The sequence below is a fragment of the Lathamus discolor genome, chromosome 6 (assembly GCF_037157495.1).
Source record: "Lathamus discolor isolate bLatDis1 chromosome 6, bLatDis1.hap1, whole genome shotgun sequence".
NCBI lineage: Eukaryota > Metazoa > Chordata > Aves > Psittaciformes > Psittacidae > Lathamus > Lathamus discolor.
The window spans coordinates 56,349,988-56,374,039 of record NC_088889.1 but is presented as its reverse complement, the minus strand read 5'-3'; the positions used below and the strand labels follow the sequence as shown (position 1 = coordinate 56,374,039).

The following is a 24,052-nucleotide window of genomic DNA, read 5'->3' as shown; positions in this document are numbered from 1 at the left end:
CCGCACTGAAGATACTGCCTTGCCATGATCCATTAGCTTGTACTGAGCTCTACACTGTTGCCATGAGCTCAATGATCTGCAACTTCAGCATAGACTTACCTTAGCCTTCTTAAACTGGGTTATTCAGTCTTGAAGATTTTGCATCATGGATCAAAGGCTATTTAGGTGCTTTTTAATATGTTATTGTATGCTGAAATTCATTTTCATGGTTAAAAGACTGTTCTGCTAAAGAAAAACTCCCTTGGCCATCGTGACTAGAAGAGATCAACCACTCCAGCTACTTTAAAAAGCCAATGGGAAGCAACCTGGTGCCTCAAATGATACTTATTGCCATCCACCGACACCTGGGAAACCACAACCTGAGACTTTCACATCTGTCAAGCAGCTTCGGCATTGTAATGCAGGCCCCTGATCTTACAGTCATAAAATATTTTACACACCCAAAGCAGATATTAATCTCCTGCTCCTTTTCCATATTATTCTGTATACTTGCTCCATAATATGCGTAGAAAGCTACCACAAAGAGTGCTTGCTAAAGCCATAAAACATTTGATTATTTTGTTATACTTAGTTAGAACAATTTGATATAGTTGCAGCAAATTTGTTTCATTTTCTTTTTTTTTTTTTGTTTTTTGTTTTGTTTTGTTTTTGTTTTTTCCATCTGAATTTTACACAGTAGCAAGCAGAAGTAACTGTTCTTTTTCAGGAATTCATAGTAATTGTTTTTCTTTCCCTTTTGCCCCCGGAGAAGCACATCTGAAGTGAATGACCCCACTTAAAGTACTCTACTCTTTAATTTGTACTGTGCTATGTAATCCAACAACAGAATAGAACTGATGACCACAAAATGTACACTGTGCTCCTGGAAAATGACGAGACCTCCATGAAGCAGCAAGACAGCTAACCGAACACTGCTCATGACAAGAAAAAGCATAACATGCAGAATGTTGGTGTATGAACAGGGGGAAGAAGGTCTAATTCAATTTTAGAGTGGAAAATCCCAACCATTATTTCACAGTTTAAATACCAATAAAACCCAACTTTCCTCAGAATGCAGACCAGATTGAGCTGATCTGGCTGGGCCAAGAGAGGTCATCAGTAACTCTGTGCCATCATCATCTGTTTTGCATCCACTTAGTGCAGCAAGAAATGAGATTCCTAAACTAATTACTAGTAAATAAACTTCTGCTGCTGACTAGAAATATCTATAAATAAAATGAAAATACAGCTATCTGTAAAATGTATTTGCCATAAAACCAGATAAAACAAAAAGCTTAGTAAAAAATATACAGTAAATATGCCAGCGTCTATAAAATATTATATATCACAGTGCTCTCTCTGTTCTAATCCTATTCTCTTACTCCAAAGACAGCAGTGCATTTTTTTTTCCATGGGGTCTTCCTTATCCCCAAAACACATCTGTCTTGAGTTTCTCTCAGATTTGTCAGGTGGATCAGTGCTCCCCAGGGCCTGCTCCATCTGAAGTATTTTAATTTGACTAAACACCTGATTTATTTTATCTCTCCGATGAGAAAGGCAGTTTGTCTTAATAGAGCCTGTCAGCCTACAGTCCCATTCACAGCAATTTACAGGCAGCCAGGGATGCTGGAAAAGAAGAGTGCTGTGATTCTGTATTTTATCCTCCTCCAGAAAGCACCTAAAAGCAGCTATTCACTGCTACTGCATGTGGCATTTTAGAACTGAATTAGCTTTTTATTCAAGTAACTACACTTGTTGTGAATAGCTTATCTGTAAAATTGCTACATTCACTACTGATTTTATTAACCTTTGGCTCTATCACAAAATGGTCTTCAGTTAGGAAAGACCTTTAAAACTGACACATTTTTCTTAGGGGCCTTTATTTCAGTGACTTCAGATATACTGAATTTGATCCATTGACTCCCTTTCCCAGCAGAATTTAAAATTTTGAGTTTAGGGGCAAGACGACAGTGTTTAAGGACTTCTTTTAAAATGAAAATGTAACAGTCTCATCAAAAGTTCAGAAAAAATAGTTATTAATTTTGTGATTATAATTTAAGGTGAAAAATAACTTGGTTGTAGCAATATTTAATTTTTTCCTATATAACATATGGGAATAACATGAATGTTATTTTATCCTTTATTTTTGCAAGGATTTGAGCACAAATGGAGATACAATGGTCAGACTGGACAGAACTAAGGCATCAAAGAGAACTTTTGAGAAATTCTGGTCATAGGTCAACCTAACCAGGAGTGAGAAAATAAAAAGTAGCTATAAATCTGCTGAAAAAGAGAGAAGAGTTCAACTTGTCGTCTAAAATTACATTTAGAAAGAAAGAATTCTGCTTTGGCAAAAGCCTACTTTTTGAAACTGATCACAATATTACATGATTTCTGGTACACGAAGTAACAAAAAGATGGTTGTATACTTTACGATGCATTTAATAAAACCCCTAAGCATCATCTTGCATTTCATATGCCTAGATTTCTTCAAGCATTGCAAAAAAAAGATTAAAAAACTAGTATCCTGTCACTACAGATACATAATACCACTACAGTTCCTATACCCACCTCTAGCTTACCAGCTTTCAACATTTCTGTTACCTTTTACTACATATTCAGTCTATACACAGATGTAGCTGCATGATGACAAACACAGCAGGCTTTTCAGTGTTAAATTTGGAACTGTCCTTGTGGCAAGTTGTCATGAGATAGAGGTGGAATAATAACTGCTTGTAAGGGGAAAAAAATAAGCAGAATAACAAAAAATAGACTTCTAGACTTACATAGTATAATTTAAACTAATCTCTTTGACACTCAGCAAAAGAAAAAAAGATAAAACCGCATATACTTTCAAGTGAATAAAAGAAAAAATGCTGGTGTCATAAGCAAGCCAAAAATTTATAGGCATGATCCAAAGGCTGCAGAAATAGGGTTCTTAGCTGCGACATGAAATTACTGTGGGTTCTTGAACATGCTTGCCTTAGTTTCCCAACATGTACACACAGCAAAAAACTACCAATCAGAGGGGTTTATGCCTGGTTAGTTAATGCTTCTGAAGTGCTTTGAGATCTTTGCATGGAATCTCTACACAGCTGCAAAGTATTATTGGTTCTCTTGAATTCTGTCATTAGTGTAAAGCATGACAAATATCATACTTGTTTATGCACTGCATCTAAACTAACTTCTGCTCCATATGCTTACAGGAAATACAAATTAATAAATCACTAATGATTACTCCTTTTATGTTTTTAGAATAAACACATAGTGTGACTTTCAGGAAAACAAGAGACGGTAATGCAAGAAAGAAGTGTAGACTTTGCCAGAAATTAGGAAGGGTTTTAAATCACATAACTAAAGTTCCACAGTATCCTTAACCAAAGCAACTCAGCCAACAATCAAAAAAGATTTTGAATCAAATTAAGCAACTTCAGCTTAAAAAAAACCAAACCAAAAACCTTTTTGAATCTATTCCTCTGGTAGGTGGGTTTTAGTTTTTTGGGTGGGTGGTTGGCTGGTTTGGGGTTTTTTTTTTGGCTTTGTTTTTAACGCACATTGTTGGAAAAGAAAGCAAAACCACAATGCTAGACATAAAAGAAATTGTATTTGATCTTAGCTGCCCAGAGATAACCTGGTTAAACCATTCTGTCTAACACGGCAGTCTGCAGCACACATCAGATAGGCTGTGATGTCTCTACTTCACAGGCTCTGTCCAGCATTTAGCATTTACCCTTTTTTGATTGGGTCACCTTTTAAATGCCACAAAATAGGGCAGCAAAAGTCAACAAAAATAAACAGGCAAAAGAGAAGAAAGTAACAATCTAATGGAAGGGCTTCGGAGATAAAAGTCACTTTGTGAGGGCTGCCTGCCTAAGGAGCCCCCTTGCCATTGCAATAGCATCTAATTTGAGTTCTAACTCCAATAGCAGTTTAAAAAGCTTTCTACTCTAAAGGGCCCCAAGTGCATCATAAAGATAAAGCATTTCAGCAGAAAACAGCCACAAAGACCTCTATTATCTTATCAGTCTTTGGTTACAACAGCTGAACCAATATGACTAAGTTCTGAATGACTTTTTTTTCTCCCTTCTTTTTATAATACTAGAACACTGGATTTTCTTTATTTCATGATCAGTTAGCAATTCTTTATGTCCCCATATGCTACTGCCCAGTCCTTAGTCAATAAAAAGTTTTATAAATGCTTCCATTGTGCTTTGTAGCATCCCAATGCAGAAGGCAGCACAGCAAACATGTGCAGCATGCAAACAACACCGGATAGCTTCTCTTGTGAAGGTGTGAGATCCCCCTACACCCTTAGGTCTCAAAGTGATTCTGTGTTTTAAGCTTTGGGCAAAGAAAAATTAATACCCTATGTCCATAAACAGTCATGGGAATTAATATTAGGAACTACCGAAAACATTTGGTAAAGAAAAATCTGTTAGATTTAGAAAAATAAAATATAAATTAGCTATGCTTATGAGAAAGATGAAAATGCTTTACTGACAGTCTTCAAGATTCATCCTAGTTTCACATATACTAAACCTCAGATGCTTAAGTAATTTCTTAGGTGGGAACAATTTGAAACTAATATGATTCACAAAACAGGAGAGTTTTAATACAACCCTAAACTTATCATAGGCCAAACTGTCTTTATTAGATTAACCATAAAATTGCAGGTAGGACAGTGGATATGAAAGCAAGGTCATAATGAGCCTTCAATTTCCCATGTTAGTATGCTCACAGACAGGTGAGTAAGAGGGCAGGGGCTCCCTGCTGCAGGGCTAGCTGCACCTCCGTCACCACAGCCACCTCTCTGGCTCTGTGCAAACTTAGCTTCTACCATGTCTCACAGCAAACGCCAGGGTCCTACACCCACTGTTGTTTAGTTTGGATTATACCATGATTTTCATTCAGTGCGCGCATACATCTTGCCTAACCAGGAGGGGCAGTACACGTGCAGAAGAGCAATGCACATCCAGATCTCTTCCTGACACTGGGCTGGGATAGAGACAGGAGTCCCTGGGTCTAAGTGTCCTCACAACTCCTAACTTCATATTTGTACCTCTGAGTTTCAGGTTCAACTGTACCCTATTCAAGGTTCAACTGTACCCTATTCACACTGAGAGGGCTTTTTCCCTTCTCAAAATAATTTGAAGGATATATCCCTTCTTCAAACTCACAAATCACAGATCATTCTGCATTAAGAATATATATTAAGAATATATGTAAGAATGTATATAGTAGTCTAGCTGAATATTTCCCCTAAAGATTTCCCATAAGCCGATGGCAACTGAGGCAAGCTTACCTGCCTCAGCATTTCCAGGCAAATGCTTGTACCTTAGCTTTGTTCCTGCAAACAACCACCTCTTCTGAGACAATGTTTCATTTGTGGTTAACATTTTTTTGATCTCATGTGTTTTCCAGACTTGTTCTTGCATTGCTCCTTAGCAATTCCCAAAGTGTTTTCTCAGCAGTATCTCATATTCAGAGGTTTTCTTCCTTGACTGTTTTACACAACAGTTCTAATCAAAGTAGACTGATACATTCATAAAAAAAATTCTGCAGCGACAAGATCAACGTAAGTTACTGTCAAACAGCTCCAAAACTGTCAAAGTAATCTGCTAGACAAAGGACTGGACTGAGTAGTGCCTGGTTAGCTCACGGAGGACAATAATATGTTGCGCCATTTTTAAGGATGTGGTGAATCCACAGTTGAGTCCTAAAATGCAGTTCACGTCAGGAATGTAGGAAAGAATGTGTGATGTTAGCCAGAACTTCAACCTCCCCCTCCTCCAAACCAGTGCCCAGCAAAAAGCAGAATTCCAACAAATCTCTTGGACTACTTACTTTCTTACACACATATGAAAAGAAGAGCTCTATCCGACATAAGCCTTGAAGGACATTAACTGCTTAACTGAGATGCTGTTACTATTTCACATACACAATTCTATTTTAGTATTGTTTTTAGTATTGTACTCTTGAATTACAGAAGAACTTGTCACCCTACATTCTAACTAATACTAGAAGTACATATTAAGTGTTAATTCATGCATGTGTATATGAAAGAAAGAAGATGACAATTTTTTGAAAAAATTATACATTGGGTTTTTCAGCAGCAAGTAGAGATCTGGTTATGGATGCTGTAGTGCTTTTAGTGGGTTTAGAAATGCTACATATATGCTTGATATGAGCTTTTCAGATTCTGGAAAAAAATGTGATAACATGGGATATAAACACAGAAATATGTATTATACATCACAACTAAAAGCTCACAGACAACTTGGTTTTGCTGAATTTGAATATAAAGACATAGCAGAGGCAACAGGCTGTGAGTAATCTGTACAGTGATACAAACGCTAAAATACGATGTAAAGAGAAGTGAAAAATGAGTAGGCTTATTTTGTTAACTGAGAAGACTGTAGCCCAGGGCATAGCACACCAAAATAAAATTAACACTGTGGTGACATATACAGAACAAAATCTGTATTAATAATATGATTAATGACTCTAATGCTCAATTCTATTGCTTTTAAAGTAAGAAAATTTACATACAAGAATGGAGAAAAGATGATCCATCCACTTAAGGTACTCACTCAGGAACTGAGAGCTGAAAATATATCCTGACCTTCAGTTTCAGTTTTGCCCATTTAAATACAAGTGACAGTACTTCCCTGGATCAGGGAGGTGGATGCTATTTCGGGGATAGTAAAAGAGTAAAAGGGCATAAATTCTAAACTGTATTTGTGAGCAGGATAAAACAGTATATTAAAGAATAAAAAATCCAAAGGATAAAGGAGGCATTGGAAGTTACAACAATTCATAAACAGAAAAGAAAGAGAGAATCTAACTGCCATGTAATTATATAACAGTTCCTTTTCTGCAGAAAAACCACACCAAGATGCCAGAAACTGTGTCAATAAGGATAGCAGAAACACTTGAACTTCACAGTAGGAATAAACTTTCAGCATCAGAACATTCTCTGTGCAAATATCTCCACACAAATCAGGCTTACCAGGGTTTTTTTGAGGAAGTTAGTATCTGAAGTAAAAATTGCACAAGATTGATTCACCTTGCCTCATCAGAAAAGACAAATGAAGTGCAAAAAACAATAGCTGGCCAATGTTATATCTTCCTCAAGCAGATGAGAAAACCTTTTAAACAGTTTGAAAGTTAAATCTGTAAGTCCTCACATTTGCAAGGGCTCTAATCCAATTGTCTTATGATGCTTGAAGTTCTCACATACCAAAACAGGGGAAGTCTCATACAGAAACCAAGACATCCAAAGTTTTCCTTCTGAATGAAGATGGGACGCAAGTACTAAATGTCAGAAAAATCAGGTACCTCAATAATAATGATGTTCACAGTGCTTGTAGCTTGTTCATTACACTGGAATTAAAAGCATATCAGGTCTGATCCTCTCTTCACATTATTTACATGTAGATTCAGAAACTTCAGTAGAAATATACGTTATTTACAATGGTATGAGAACTGATCCCCATGTTCCCATAAACAGTAGGTGAAGCCAGTTGTCCACCTTTCCTATTATTTTACCTCCGAACCTGACTCAAAACACACAGGCTCTTTCATCAGCTTTGGCTGAATTTTGTAATTGTCAGAGAACCAACAGAAGAGATGTCAAATACAAATCCCCCCAAAATCATCACTGAACATTATGGAATAATGTTGGTTTTAATGACATTCTATCGTTTCTCACTATATTAGGTATGTAAAAATGTTAGTAAAGAAACGTATACATATAAATATATTCTATTACACTATCCCAGTTTTAAGTCTGAGACTGCTTTGTCCTGACATTTGACTTACAAAACTGTACATAGTATTAGAAATTGTATATGTACTTTCTGATTAAATTCATAGCTCTCTCCATGAGTGTCTTATAGTTTAATGTGAAACAACAGATGTGAAACTGAGAATGAGGTGCTTATATACAGAAATGCTTCCCCACCTTTCACACCAGCTCCGTAGTTCCAACACAACGGCATTTTGTCCTAAATATTATTTTGTTTTCTCGATAATTTGGGGTTTGTTTTTTTCTCTCTCTCTTCTGATGCATAAAATGTACTGAATGGGGTACTGCTGCACTAGCAGAGTCACGTATCTTCATTTAATTAAGTAATGTCTTAGAAGTCTTGTGAGACCTCACTTGGAGTGCTGTGTACAGTTGTGGTGTCCTTAGCATAAGATGGACATGGAACTGTTGGAACAAGTTCAGAGGAGGGCCACGAGGATGATCAGGGGACTGGAGCACCTCCTATATGAAGATAGGCTGAGAAAGTTGGGGCTGTTCAGCCTGGAGAAGAGAAGGCTGCGTGGAGACCTCATAGCAGCCTTCCAGTACCTGAAGGGGGCTATAGGGATGCTGGGGAGGGACTCTTCATTCGGGACTGTACTGATAGGACAAGGGGTAACGGGTTAAAACTTAAACAGGGGAAGTTTAGATTGGGTATAAGGAAGAAGTTCTTTACTGTAAGGGTGGTGAGGCACTGGAATGGGTTTCCCAGGGAAGCTGTGAATGCTCCGTCCCTGGCGGTGTTCAAGGCCAGGTTGGACAGGGCCTTGGGTGACATGGTTTAGTGTGAGGTGTCCCTGCCCATGGCAGGGGGTTTGAACTAGATGATCTTAAGGTACTTTCCAACCCTAACTATTCTGTGATTCTAAGTTTGAAATCTGTGGAAAATCCCTACCCTTCATTTCCAGAAAAGGAAAAAAAATAAATTTAGTTCTAGATTTTTAGATTAGTATTTGCACCTGCCTTGAGGAATGGGTGGTTTGACATACAAATGCTAACCCATCTCTAATATTCATATAAAACTGCAGTAAAAGATGTAACATACTTTTTTATAACTTTCTCTACTAGTTGTGAAAGGATAATTTCTTTTGCTTATATGCAATCATAGGTAATGTCTTATATGGAATTACAATGTTGAGAGTTACAATCGATGACAGTCTGGAATAAGTAGGAACTTATCATCCAACATGAAAAGACTAGGAGTCTGCTGAAGAAAAAAATGTAAATGGGGGATTCAGGACTGATTTTGAAACTGCTCCATTCCATTGATTGTTCTTTCATAACAGCATACAGCTGGATAAAAATAATTTTGTTTCCATATTCAATTTTAACAAGTGATTTCTGGGTACCATGATACTCTTCAAAATGAATCTTACTTTTTTATTATGTAAACATGATACAATTCCAAGTTATCTAGACAATTTTTCATTCTTTTTCAACTAGTATTTCTTCCTGCTGCAGTGCAAGTGCAAAACCGCATTTGTTTGAAAGGAAAAGCTCTCCGATTAATACTTGTATCTTCAATCACAGAGGTGAACTGAATATCTGTTCTATCTCATGCTGGAAAGAGAATTGTATATGTACATGCATAAAAATGATTGGAAGGAAGCTGAGCTTAGAGGAAGTTAGTTTAATACCATATTTGATGAGTATAGCTCATGAATTAGATGACATTAATATCCCTATATAACAGGACTTAGTTACTTATGATTTCTTCAGCTGATATTTGTGCTTCATAAAAAAGTTCATGATGTAAAAGAAGCTTTTGCATGTTTGTTCAGTCTTCTCACATTATCTATAGATTAATAATGAAAGATGAAAAAGAATCTTACGTTTTAATCAAGTTTTCCATTTTAAAGAGAAAACTGCAGAAAAGAAGGTTTGTTTTTGGTTTGGGGTTTTGTTTTGTTTTGTTTTTTTCTTCTGCTTTTTGGCACAGTATTTGCAGAAACAACATGTTTCTTCTCTTTAAATAGTGAGGAATATTTTGCACTGTAATGTTTAAATACATACATGGGATGATGGTAAGGTTGAAGTTCTTACAGCCTGCAGTTGGACACGTAGGACAGAGAATTGGGAGACATGGTCTAGAGTGAGGTGTCCCTGCCCATGGCAGTGGGGTTGGAACTAAATGATCTTAAGGTCTTTTCCAACCCTAACTAATCTATGATTCTACAATTTTATGTGCAAATCAGGTGAAAAAAAAAACATATAATCAGTGTAACTTCCTGTGGGGCTAATGTAGTTTTAAAGTGGATGATGTGGTGCCTTATATTGAATCTGAAGCTCTGTGAGAACAAGGACAGGAATTAATACTGTTCTCTTTAGGTGCAAGAAAGGAAGAGATCCTTTCCATATGTGCCCTGCAGCTTTTTTATAAGAAGGCTGATTGATTTACATATTAGGATTCAATTATTGGAGTTCATTTGCCTTAAAGCTAACACTGAGGATCCTACTCCAAAACACTCTAGGAATCATGCCTCTCTTCCTATACACAAAATTGTAACCCAAATGCATTTTTTTCTGCTGTATCCAGAATGCCCAATATACACAGGAGAGGAGATGTGCCCCTGTGAAATGTGCTCTGACTTATGGTGTCTTGCAGTTAATTTTTTTATCTTGTTAATAAGTTACTTCCATGAGTTTTTTCGTTAGTAGTTATTAGCTACACCACTCAGAAATGTCTAAATATAAATATGAGAAATATTAGTACTGTAAGATTTAGAGACTTTAAATATAAATTTTAATATTGAACTTAATTGCATGTTCGTCTTTCATGTCTTACAAATACAAACAAGTATATCAATGAAAAACTTATATTTGCCTCTGAAGATTTTTATTGCCTCTGGTGATAAGTAATGAAGAAGCAAAGTTTATTGCAAAACAAGGACATTAGCATAGCCTGTCTATCATAGAAGCTGTAAAGAAGAAACTTCTTACCTCATCTGAATAGAGACAATTTAGTTAAAAGCCTTTGATATGTATGGAGAAGCAGCAACATTTTATACATTTAGAATAAGTCCACAAAAGTCAGTTGAAGAAATTTCTCTTATTTAAGTGGGCTTTGAAACAGGTCCATTGATATGTTCATTATTAATGGCATTAGGTGGTAAAAATTGGCAGCTTCAGGCTTGTGAGTCTTATTTTAAATTTCTTTCATAATCAAGCAGTCACAAATTGAAAGCACTACTTATCTGTACACACTACCTAGCAATCTGTAAAATCAATTCAGTAGATCATATAAATGCTGCAAATATGAATTATCTTATGTCTTTTGAAATAACCACAACCTCCCTGTATGGGTATGAGAAACAAAAACAAACAAATAAACTGTGCTTGTTGTTCCCTCAAGGATCGTTTTATAATTAAGTTAAAAAAAAAAAAAAAACATTCCAGAACAAATGGGAATTCTATGACGGGCTTGTTGTGCTCCTATTAAATACACTACAAATTATTAGTCAAGCTCTCTAACTTGAAAACCCTCCTAAATCACAATAACCAGAGCACAAAGGAGGTGGCCTACATTTGTAGACTGAAGCTCCACACATTCTAAGAGTGTTCTGGTATAATTATACTGTAACCACAAACATGAGTATGTTTAGCCAGATGTTTCTTACCAGTGACTAAAAGTACAGCTGTAAATTTTCTTAATTCGATTTATTTGCATACCTAGTTGATCACAAACCAAAACATTTAACACAGCCCTTTGCTACAGAATCTTTGGTAATGAAATTTCTCACAGTCCCAAACAAGAGAGTGAAATGTTATTTTATTGTGCTTACATAGGTACTCTACGGCTCAAACAGGATCACTCAGAATGAAAACATAAACACTACCTATTCAAAAGACTAAATGTAATTTAATATTCAAAAGCACAATTTTGAGCATAGAGTTTAAAGATGATTCAGAATAAATCTTGAAGCATTGGGAGCATGTAGGAAACATACCAAGAGGTTTTGTATTCTGTAATAACAGCATTCTAATTCAATGTATTATAAATAGACCTGGGATATACTTAGAAAATCAGGATTCCCTAATTGTTCCTCTCTCCTTAAGACAATAAAACACTATCCAGTTTGCATTTTCATTACTTTATTTCTACAGCAACCACAACTTCATCGTATTTTTCCTTCATAACAGGACACTAAAACTAAAAACACAAGAAGAAACAGGAGCAGGGAAAACAGATTTCTACTGAGACTTATTTCAATTGGCTTTGAAAGTTTATCATCTTCCTTTTAAGTGTCCTATGAAAAAAAAATTAGTTATGTCTGGAGTAACATACCTATTGCAACCCAATGCAATGATTCTGACATATTTCTCAGAAGTTAAACCAGTGTAACTGTGATACTGCCAAAATAAAGGCTAATTGAGACTGCAAGATAATTTTGCACTGAAACAATGTATTTTACGGTAATTTCCCCTCTACAATTTAAATATAGATAAAAATTTCAACCTGTCTGCATCTGTAAATGTCTCAGGTATTTTTCTAAGGGATTTGTTAGATTTAGGTGTCTCTGGGTCAGATTTTTTTTAAGGGATTTAGGACTCACTACTGCAGGTAGATTGTGACGATGGTTTAAAATATACATTAAGCATCTAACACCCACATATCTGCTGCCCAGGGGAAAAGGATCTGGGATTGCTGATTGCTGAATATCAGCCAGTGGTGTGCCCAGGCAGCCAAGAAGGCCAACAGCATCCTGGTTTGTATCAGAAATGGTGTGGCCAGGAGGGCCAGGGCAGTGATCAACCCCCCTGTACTCGGCACTGGTGGGGCTGTACATTGGATATTGTGTTCAGTTTTGGGCCCATCACTACAAGAAAGACATTAAGGCGCTGCAGCATGTCCAAACAAGCTAGTGAAGGTTCTGGAGAATAAGTTTACGAGGAAAGGCTGAGGTAACTGAGGTTGTTTAGTATGGAGAAGAGAAGGCTCTGGGGCGACCTTACCACTCTCTGCAATTACCTGAAAGGAGGTGGCTGGTCTCTTCTCCAAAGTAACAAGTGACAGGACTAAAAGTAACGTTCTCAAGTTGTGCCAGGCAAGGTTTAGATTAGAATTAGGAGAAATTTCTTCACCAAAAGCGTGGTCAGGCATTGGAACAGGCTGCCCAGGGAAATGCTGGAATCACTGTCCCTGGAAGTGTTCGAAAAACACGTATATGAGGCCCTTAGTGACATGCTTTAATGGTGGATATGGCAATCCTGAGGTAAAGGTTGGACCTGATGATCCTGAAGGTCCAATCTAGTTGTTCTTATTACTCTTATATTATCTGAGAGCATGCAGAGAGGCCCAAATTGCCTTTGTCTATCACTGTTACCTTGAAAAGTGGCAGACCATAGAAGTGGGCACCCTATCTCTGGCTGAAGTCTGAGACCCAGAACTACACTACAGAACCTTTGGGAGGTGAAGAAAACATCCATAAAATAGAGAAAAGGGTTAATTAATTTATTCATATATCCTGAAGTAGGAACTATCTGCAGCACCTAAAAGAAAACCTAGTCATCCTGTGACTGTTGCAGCATCTCAACAATATTTAGGCAAATGGATCCTGGCACTGGTGTAAAGCAGCAAAGGTAAAAAGTTATTTCACTTACAAGGACCTCTATGATCCTTTATGAATAAAAAAAAAAGAAGAGCCCAAACCACAGAACAGTTATGCCAATTTCATTTTCTTTATCTTAAACCTTTGTATTCCTTTGATATCACAAATAAAAATTTTAAGTCTCTGTAAGTTTTCCCATGTTCAGAAAAACTTAAGTTACACAAACCTACATAAAATGTCTGTATACACTATACAGAGTTTTGAAATCCTGCAACTTGGGTACACCTGCATTTTAACAGTAGATTTTTAGTATGTGAAATACAACTATATCCCAGCTTCTAAAGAACTACTAGTAAACAGTTACATCAACGATCAAATCCCGTAACTAAATTTCAAAGTATAATGAACCTTGTCTATAAACAATTTTCTGATCTTCAGATTTAGAACTGTGATCTTATTTCAACAAAGCACACTAGAGGCCTGTATCAATCTACAGTATTTCCAAGTCAAAACAAATGCAAAAGATGTATCTTCACATACATAGTAGTATGTTTAAAAATGTTGGAAATGTCAACCACTTACATACTTTCATATTATCCCTAATTAATATAAATTGCATTTAATTTCACATTTAGTAAAACATATTGCTGCCCAAAATAAGGACTATAATTTTTATCAGCAATTATTATTACTGATGTATCAACACAATTATTTAAATTCAATGTATATAGAGACAGAATCCATGCAAGCATTTACAGTTTTTGTTCCCTCTGTGCTTCTTCCCTAATTTTTGTGGCTTGGAGCTCCTCCAGATGCTGTCTCTGACTTTGTGGTTTTGTCTTTGAGATCCCATCTCCTGATTCATAGCATTCCTTGATTGACAAACAGATTCAGATATGAAAACAAACAGTTACCTGTATCTAATCTGTGTCTGACAGCTGCACTGCTAAGTTTTCCGTTCGTGGTGAACCTACTGTTTAGATTTTACCCATATCTTGCGTCTCGGGGTTACTGTGTTTACTGAGCTACTCTATAACTGGGGACATATGTGATCTCCACACTGCATGCTGCACTTCAGATTCAGAGGATATTTCTTTTTTTCCCCTCCCCCTTCATAAACTAAATTATTTAAAAAACAACACAGGATTCGTATTTCTAAACTGATGTGCCTCCTAATTGAATGCAGAACACTTTCAAACTATTTTCCATTAGAGGCCCACTTTTTTCTGCTTTTAATGCACAGTATAATACCTTCATTGGTAGATTAAAATTGTTTGACTAGAAGTAAAACCTATTATTATATGCTTTTTAAACGGTTTTGTCTTGTATAATGTAGGATGAATTATGTAAAACATACCAAACAGGATACTCTACAAGCTGCTACTTGCATGCTGCAAACAATCACAGTTTCACTGATAGACTGGGACTTAGCATCTTAAAATTCCTGTGGAAATCAAGTGCATTTTAAGTATTGGGTTTGATTATTTAATCAGACAACTTGCATTTTGCCCTGACTAATTTGGAAGGCTGATAATATTTTACTCATAAAATAATTGTGCACCTGTTGTGATGGAAACCTATTCAAACAAATCTTAATAGACATGAGGATTTATTCCCAAGTGTGTTAGCCTCTCATTACCCCTATCTATGGGGCAATAAATTTTAAACAGCTATTGAGCAGGTCTCAGCTTCATCTTATATAACTCTTGAAGAACTTTTATGAGCACATGACTAACATTAAACTTGGTTAATTCATATCAACAGAGACCAAGGTAAATATTAAGATATGTGGGTCAACCTAACAGCGATTTAAAGAAATAAAGGTAAGAAAAAAAATATATGTATAACAACAAGATTTCATTGTGACAGCTAATGACAAACAAAAAATGGGTGGAGTGGAAAAGAGAAATTATTTACTTTAATCCAAAATAGATATTTGCGTGAGGGGCAGAAGGGAGACAGTATCTTGAGACCAAACCACTGACCAGGTAAGGAAGCAGTACCATGAATGACCTGACTAAAGCAAAGAAATCCTGATCAGCCTGAAATCGCTTTAGTGTTTGCAGGAGACGGTGAAAAGAAGCAAAATAAGGCTTCTTTGGCTGGATCTGCCCTTTGGCAGAAAAATGTCAGATGTCATTGGTCAGATCTGAAGTGAGGTGACACAGAAAAATCAAGCCCTCTTGAACAAAATACTGATAGTTAACCTTTTCCAAAGGGTCAAGTTGTTTAGAGAAGACAACACTTTTATTTCTTCTATTTGCCACTGAGCTTAGGCTTTTGAGGCAGTGGCTGTGTCAGGTTGCACATTAGTTTCTTGCTATTCTCAGTTGCATGTGAGCTTCCCAAATGTGCTCTTCGTTTTTTCTGACTATTAATGCTCCGTCTCTTTTTTTTTCCCCCACAAGTGGTTTTACAAGTTTTATAGACAACGTTTCTGAACCACCGTGGGTCCCCAGTTTGTAAAGTTCCCAGTGAGGCATTTTTACATATGTCTTAAGAAAAAAAAAACTAAAAATCTGATATCTGATGTCATCAGGATGCTCGCATCACCACACAACATCCACACATCAAGACTGCACTTCAAGACAGACTCCCTGTTCAGAAAGGCAGTTTAAAACCAACTGAGGTGAAAAGGATTGCCACAAAGTTTATCATTAGTCAGTGCCAAAGTTTGAAGTTGCTCAGAACAGAGATATTTTGCACAAAAGATTTCTTTCCAAACTAACTGCAGATAGGGGTGATGAGGATGACCAAAGTGCCGAACAGCTTTCATAGCAGGAATAAACAAATACATATTTACTTTTAAACCTGGAGAACAGGCAACTGAAGGTAGTGTAACAGAGAAGCTGAACAGGGAACAACCCTTCCTTGTCCATTATAAGACAAAATCCAAGGGACATCTACAAAGTACTAGGTTCAAATATACAGCATATTGTTAACTGCTGAGCTTATCCCAACAGACATTCCAGCTGTCTATTAAAGGGTTCCAAAGCAATTGGATATGTTCATAGATGATAATTCTATCAGGGCCATTAAACTTGAATGTACAACTTCTGAATCAAGAAGCCTATTAATCATATTTTGTGGGATAATGGAAGAGGATATTGAGGAAATATTACTGTACGTTTGCCCTTTCCTTATACCCTTCTCCAGGTTGCTCAGTCACCATAGAGACTGAACACTGCAGCATAGTATGTTCTTTATATGTGACACTTAAAGATTTCCTTAATGTGAAACTCCTTTAACAAAAGACTGATGAAGTACATCTACAGGTTTCCACAGAATCCAAACTGACCAGAAAATTTCAAGTCCTTTCAGTACTGTACCTATATGCATCTTTCTACATAAATGCTTACAGTCATTAGTTTGTTAGAATTTGACTTTAGATGTCCAGGGCAACAAAATGCCAAGAGCTTGTTTCACTTAGTGAAACACAAGAAATGGAGCTTCCACTCTTGTTTTAGCAGTGCAAACTCCTACATAGGAACTTGCTTTTTTGATATGAAGTTGTGTTTCTTCTTCAGCAGTTTTATTTTGCTAAAGGTAGGCAACTTCGTAGGCAACTAAGCTGAGACATGGGTCAAAAGGAAATTTGCCACTGACATCCCGGGTCAGAAGAGAAGGCCTTAAGTTCCAAGTAGTGATAAGGTCCTTCAACCTACAAGCCTTTCAGCTATCGTTAAACACTCTGCATATTTTAAATAAAACAATTACTGCTATAATGAAAATTAAATATATATATATAATACAAAACAACCTACCTGCAGAAGAAAATGGTAAATTTTTGAAGACAAACTGAAGAAAGCCTACTTGTAATTTTCAGTTTATATTCAACCCTTTTTCTGCTAACAAATTAAATGGCATTTGAAAATAAACACATTCTAATACCACACATTTTTCTTGTCACTATTTCTACGAATGAAGAATGGATCAAATTCCAGAAGGCAATAATTTCTCATGTGCCAAAAAAATTTATTGCTGTTTTAAGTTCCTTAATATTAGCATTGTTATCCCTCTTCTTTCTTTTTCTCGTAAACAGTTGACACTGTTTCTCAGTACACTATTTGGGACACAGTTCCACAGAACACAGCATGTAAGTGAGCTGTCCCATTGATTTCAGTGTAGTACAGCATTCATATACTTAGTCCTTAATTGTTAAGCTTAGAAACATACACTGGTAAAGTAAAAAATAAAGAGATATATGTGATTGCAGTAAGTAACAAATTAATTTTGTGCCAGGAAACCGCATGCATCCTGGTTGATATTATTTATAAAATGTATTCAACAACATGGAGAACTTGATTTATGTGATAAGTTGATTACAATGTAATTTATAGTTGTAGAGTTTTAAGAACTAGAAATGGTAATAGTCATTAACTTTCAACATTAGAAGCAGGCATGATTGTGACAGGTGTAACTGAAATATGACCCTCTGACCAAAAGACCAGAGCAATGAAAATGATTGCTACTTCTTTTTACTTTTTTCAAGAAGCACAGCTTCAACCCTGTCACAGCTTACATGTACATAGCTTAAATAATAGCACTATGTACAGTTACCAGGCCGACAGAACTAGCCTCTGTCTGTACTGAGCATGTCTATTAAAATCCATAATCTGGAAAAAAGTATGTCATATAAAAAAAAGTCAAGATGACAGAAGATCATATAGTTTAATGTAGTTCACACTAGCGATTAGTCTAACTAATTATATCGATACCTTAATCATAAAAAATTGATATAAGGGGGTGTGGTAAGTTTAACAAAAATATTTTTATTTTGGTATTCATTACGTTCTTCAAGGAAATCAGACTAAAGAGTATGCAAACATTAACTGTTGAAAGTGCTTATGAAATATTCAGTCACTCAAAAAGGTACCAATTAATTTAGAAGGTCAGGTTAGACCTGGAAATGTAGCTTTTGTAATACATTACACAAAATGCTAATGACTTGAGAAATGGCAAAACAAAAACATCTCTCTGATTTGGAGAGCTACAATATAAAGCTAAACACATCACTTCATTGGATCATGATAATAAATACATTATGAGAACCCTTCATAGCCTGTGGTATATTTCTAATCAGGACCACTTTCGAAAGGATTTGGGTGTAGGGGTTCTGGGTTGCATTGTTTTGTTATGTTTTGTTGGATTCTTTCATTGGTTTCACTAATTGGAACCAGTTGATCCTTTTTCCTGTGTATTGATTTTTTAAATCCTAGCAGTTAACAATGATTCTAATGTATCATAACACTTTAGACCTTAATCATATAGTGGGGCGTTTGCTTGTAGCTTTTGTTTGAGTTTTAATTAAGAAGACCTTGTGTCTCAAAGCCCGAGCTGGGTTTTTAATTGCTAGTATGTATATCACACAGACTTCAAAAGAAATAAAATATGTTTATAACAGAGAGCACAAAGGAGAGCTTTGAAACGTCTATAGCCATACAAAGTGACATAATTAAAAACCTCTGAGTGCCTCTGTGATATAAGACTTATATATATTTATTTATACATATTTATAAGGCAGACTATTATATACCCTTAGACTTCATGAAAAAGAAATTTCAGCAATTATAATGAAAAATAATTACTGCAAATCCAGACTACAGTGTTGGTCAGGGCTACAGGAAAACATCAGATTTATTTTCTTCAAAATGGTCTTCACATTTGATACAGTGCACCAAGAAACACCCAAAAGCCTATCTGTGAAGACAAATTTTATAAAATGGAAGCAAAAATAGCATTTTGAAATGTTTTGTAAATCATGCATATTTTAAGAAAAAAAATTAATTCACTGTAAAAACAGAGAAACCATAACTTTCTCGAGGACTCATTCATGCAGAGCTCTCTCCAAGACTATTACAGAAATGGATAGTGTTAAATTACTGGATTAAAATAGTTGTGCCTCACTGTTCTCTCCCGGTCACTAACACACACAAACACACAAAAAAAATGCTCATAGAAAACACCTCTTTCCTTCTCTTCTGTGTTCTAATATCAGTGACAAATATATTTTTTCGTTATTTTTATAGTGTATCTTGCAAGGAAACTATCAAGTGACTGAGTTTCTTCATTTTACTAAATTCAACATTTCCTAGGGAGCAGGAATGCTACCTCTTACCTATCCAAGTATTTTGAGGCCATTAAATGTGTACATATCACATGAAATAGGAGTTTCAGGCTCTTTTTAATAAAGTAGCAAATATAAAAGGAGAAGGAATAAGAACGGGAAACACAATGCAAATAGCCTTCTATACTGGATAAAGCCATGGACATCCATTGCTATGCCTCTCAAAACAGAGTATACTGTACAAAGACAGCATATGACATTCAAGTCACAATTCCTATAAATATAGATAGCTCCAGTTGTAAACACCAGCAATGGAAGCCAGAGAACTAACCTGCAACACAGTAGCCAGTGACCCAGGAGTCACTCTTCTGTAAGACTGCTAGACCAGTTCTGACCCTTTCATGATAACATCATTGCTTAAGTTACTTAAAGACTGACCTTTCTTATTTGATCTTCAAAGACCCTGCATGCTGAGAAAGACCATTGCGGTTTATTTCAGTAGGACAACTGCCTGATGCATGCAAGACTATGCTATTCCAGAGATTTATATTTGGAACAGAAACAGAAAACTTAAAACAGACTCTGTATAGTGATAAATGATGCTACTCTGCCTAGCTGTGGCTGCTGAAGAAAAACTAGATAACTAAGGAACAGAAATACATGCAGCAAGGGAGGGTGAAGACAGAACTCTGTACCCAAATATCTGGAAATTTAGAAGAGAGTCCTGTGTCACTTTGTTTATTCAAATACATGTTAACAAACACCAGAATGAAAAGTATTTCCTGATCATAACTTTTAAACAAAAGACAACACTGCAAAAGCCAGACATAAGCCTAACAAATTGCTTGTATACCTTAAATAAATATATTTGCATGCATACACTGGCAAACATGATACAATCAAATGATTTGCATAGGCAGCTGTGGGGTTTTTCTCCAGGTGAGCAGGTCATTTAACTCAGCTTGACTGCTTCATAGACGTTTGAAAATTTGACCTGTGTGTTTCATTTATAAACATACTAAATGAACAAGCAGACTTATTTAACCACTGGAATTTGGCTACAAAGCAATTCTGCCAAATGCTCCTCTGAGTTTCACGCAACCTCCCTTAAGTCAATGGCTTGCTTGGCTGGAATTCAAGGAAGAATCTGGACCATTATCAATAACTGAAATCCTAATAAAGAAACTCAGAAAAAGCAGTTTTACAAATGAAGCACACTATGCAAGAGTAATTGTGAACAGGAACAATCCCACTTAGAGAAAAAAATAAATGATTCACTGTTTGTTACTTTTGTATTGGCTTCTATTGTTTAAATTAATAGATATTGTTTATAATTATATCTTGATTAACACTATTGTGTTCTAAATATAGAAGGTAAAGCTAGAAAATACCATTTTTATTTGTTTCTCTCAGCCAATTATCTTTTCTTTTCCACTATGTGCTTCCCAAATATGCATAGAATCAGTTTGTGTCAATGGTTTTTTGTTGGGGTTTTTTTTCTGCTTTCATCTTTTTTTTCTGGCACTGATTCTTAGTGTACTGCCTTCCCACAACCAACATGCCAATCTTTCACTGAACAGGGGAGAGTTGTAGTTGTGCAGACAGAGAGAAAGAATATGTGGTCAGGTTATCCTTAGCAAGAACAACGCCTTCTCTCTAAAATAAACAGCTCCCAGTAACAGTCAGTGCAAAGAGCAGCTCCTCACAGGACCACACCTCACTGTCTTATAATCAAGATTTTTTCCCTCTAATGACCTCATTTATTTATTTTTACTGCATCACTTCATGTCTTTAAGTTAGGCTCTCAGTAATATGAGCAGAAAGTCTTCACAAAAGCCAAAAGTATCAACCAGATAAACAAAACAAAATTATTTAGAATCTAATGGAAATAAAGGAAAAAGATATTTGACCTCCAAAAGATAACACATTTTAAAAAATAATTCTTCCAGAGACCTCCGCATGCCTTGCCAGTTACCTGACTGGAAATTCATTCAACACTATGAAAATTAACTTCATGATTTGGAAATCTACCACCTTGAATACTAAAAAGATAATTTTTTTTTTTTTCTTTTTTTAAGTATACTTCCTTGACAGATTAAAAATTCTCTCTGGTTTCCCTACTTTGCTTTATTTCCTTCTTGTAATCGAGATTTCATGCTGCCAAGGGCTACAATGTTGGGTTTTTTTCTTTTTCTCTGAGATAATTTAAGGCACACAAATGCTAATATGAGTTAATAACAGGTTATTCGGTTGATAGTGATTTAATCAGCTAGGAGATAACCAGCTGGAGACAGTGGCTTGGCCACTGGCTTGGGAGACCAAAGGAAAGGAGTCCTACTTCAGACCTGCCACTACTTCTGCTATGGAAAGCCTGTGCAAAGCACAAGAGAACAGCAACTATGTTTTATCTTGCATTTTTTGTGTTTGCCTTTTTATATTTTTGCCTGTCCATGGCAAATATTAAATGCAGCTGCAATAGCAAAGATTCAGTATTGCATTTTGCTGGAAGTCAACTAGTAGCAGAGTGGAATACTGCAGACCTAAGACCCCTTAAGGACAGGTTTCTAGGGATGAGGAAGTTAAGTTGCGGAAACTAAATGATCCTCAATGCATTAATCTGGGAGCCTGACCAGATGATCCTTGTTACACACCTAACAAGTATAAAACAAGTTGCGAGCTCCTCCAAATTTGAGAATACTTCGCAACTAGAGGAGAAAGAGTTAGGAGAGAGAGTTCTACCCATTAACTCTTCAGTGAATATATATACTAAGAAAAAAGAAGGAACAACATAAGTCTAGAAAAATAAACTCTTATTTTTGCTTTGTTTGGGGTTTTTTGTTGTTGTTTGTTGGTGGGTTTTTTTTAAATAAATGAAAGCTTTTTGTGCCATATGAAAGAATAAAGAACATTATTCTGCATTGTTAGAGATTCCTACCTCTTTTGATTTTGATTCACTAACAGTATTCAAGTAATTTCTATTTAAAGACTAAGTAGCTATATTGTGCAATTAATGGACAAACTAGCATTCAATGATTTCCACACTATTAGGAGACAATATGTCTTTAAATAGAATGTGATTTCTAGAAATAATTTTGTTGGATTTTATGTTCTTGTAAAACTGAGTACTGTATTTCTACCACTGACCTTACTACAGGATCTCTTACCTGGCAAATATGTACTTCTCATAATTCTACCCCCAAAAAATCTAAACGGAGAATCCAACATATTTTGGTCCTGAATTATCTGACAGAACCAATTATAACTTATTAAAAAGAGCCAATTTTCATCTGTTTGCATAATAGCAAAATTTAACTATCCTAAGTGTCCTTCATGAACATATAAAACTGTAAGCATTAATTTTCATCAAATAGTATATACATTTTTTTAACTAGTAAATATTTATTAATATGATGTACGTGATCCTTTGTTTACATATATTTTTAGTTGCAATTTAATAAAATTATGCCTTATGATCCCTTCTCACAGCATAAAATACCACATTTTTAATTTGTTCCTTAATTAACAACTCAAAATTTCTTCTCAATAAAAAAATCCATGGAAGAATTGATTGGCGGGGAAAAACAATTCAAATTTTCTACATAGTACTTAACTGTCAAAAGAATTCCACTTTCACTAGATCAGTGGTTTAACAAATCCTGGAAATGCTGGAAAGTACTGCCTATATATACAATAAGACTTTCACTGATTTCAATAGGAACCAAACATCATCCAGAGGTGCTCTTTCTCCACAGGAATTGCACGAAGATAGAAATATATTCCCTTTTTGGGGAGTTGGGTTTTTTTTTCCCCCACAGTTTTGAATCAAAGATTAAGAACAGTAATCACACAGTTACCCCTTCTATAATCTGAAAGCAGTTTCTAGATAAATTTTATGCAACTGGGAAGAAACAGTACCAAGTACGAGTAACTCCATGTTTTCAAGATGTTTCTTCTTCTGGTCACAGAGATATAGCTAATATCAATGAACTAAATAACTAACCTGGTGTTTCTGATAACATCCTTGATACCACCTATAACTCACTGTGACATACTCTATTTGGCAGTCACATCGATCATCTCAAAGACAAACATTAAATAACAGGGTGAGTTGACTGAAAGGAGGAACATGCCTCTAGTTATGATTGTTATTTCTAGTATTGATTCTGAGCTAACTTTAAAGAATCCTCAATCCCTTATTTAAAATATAGACAAACATTTAAAATTTGATCTAGCGAGGTACCTTTAATTTCACCAAGGAGATCACTTGTGTTTAATTTTTCCATCTTCTCCTTCCAGTCTTTAGAGAGTAGCTTTTCCATGCAGGATGAATCTATTAACAGAAAATAAGAAAGAGAAAGAAGAATTATGGAATTACCAAATATATTCTCACACATCAGGAAAACAGGTGCTACCTTCATTTCAAAACTGTTCTCCCTGTTATAGTTGGACCATGTTTTCAGAGGGAAATGAACTTGTAGCCAAACAGACTTCTTATTTAACTGGATTTTAAATCCAAAGTAATTCCACTGAGGTTAATGGAGTTACTATGGATTTAACAAGAGTCTAATTGAAAGAAAAACTTCATTTGGGATTTATGCATGCTAACTGCCAATTTACACGCATAGATTGCCAATGTATATACAAATTCTG

The 24,052-nt window shown here is 35.7% G+C and overlaps 1 protein-coding gene across 6 annotated transcripts in view; it reads right to left on the bottom strand.

Annotated features, from left to right (window-relative positions):
* The window catches only part of SOX6 (SRY-box transcription factor 6), a 322,923-nt gene that overhangs the window by 153,517 nt on the left and 145,354 nt on the right, over positions 1–24,052 (bottom strand). For all 6 annotated transcript variants that reach the window (XM_065682941.1, XM_065682940.1, XM_065682945.1 and 3 more), the window contains exon 4: positions 23,643–23,732. In XM_065682941.1, coding sequence (XP_065539013.1) covers positions 23,643–23,732 — 90 coding nt within the window. The remainder of the gene's footprint in view (positions 1–23,642; positions 23,733–24,052) is intronic.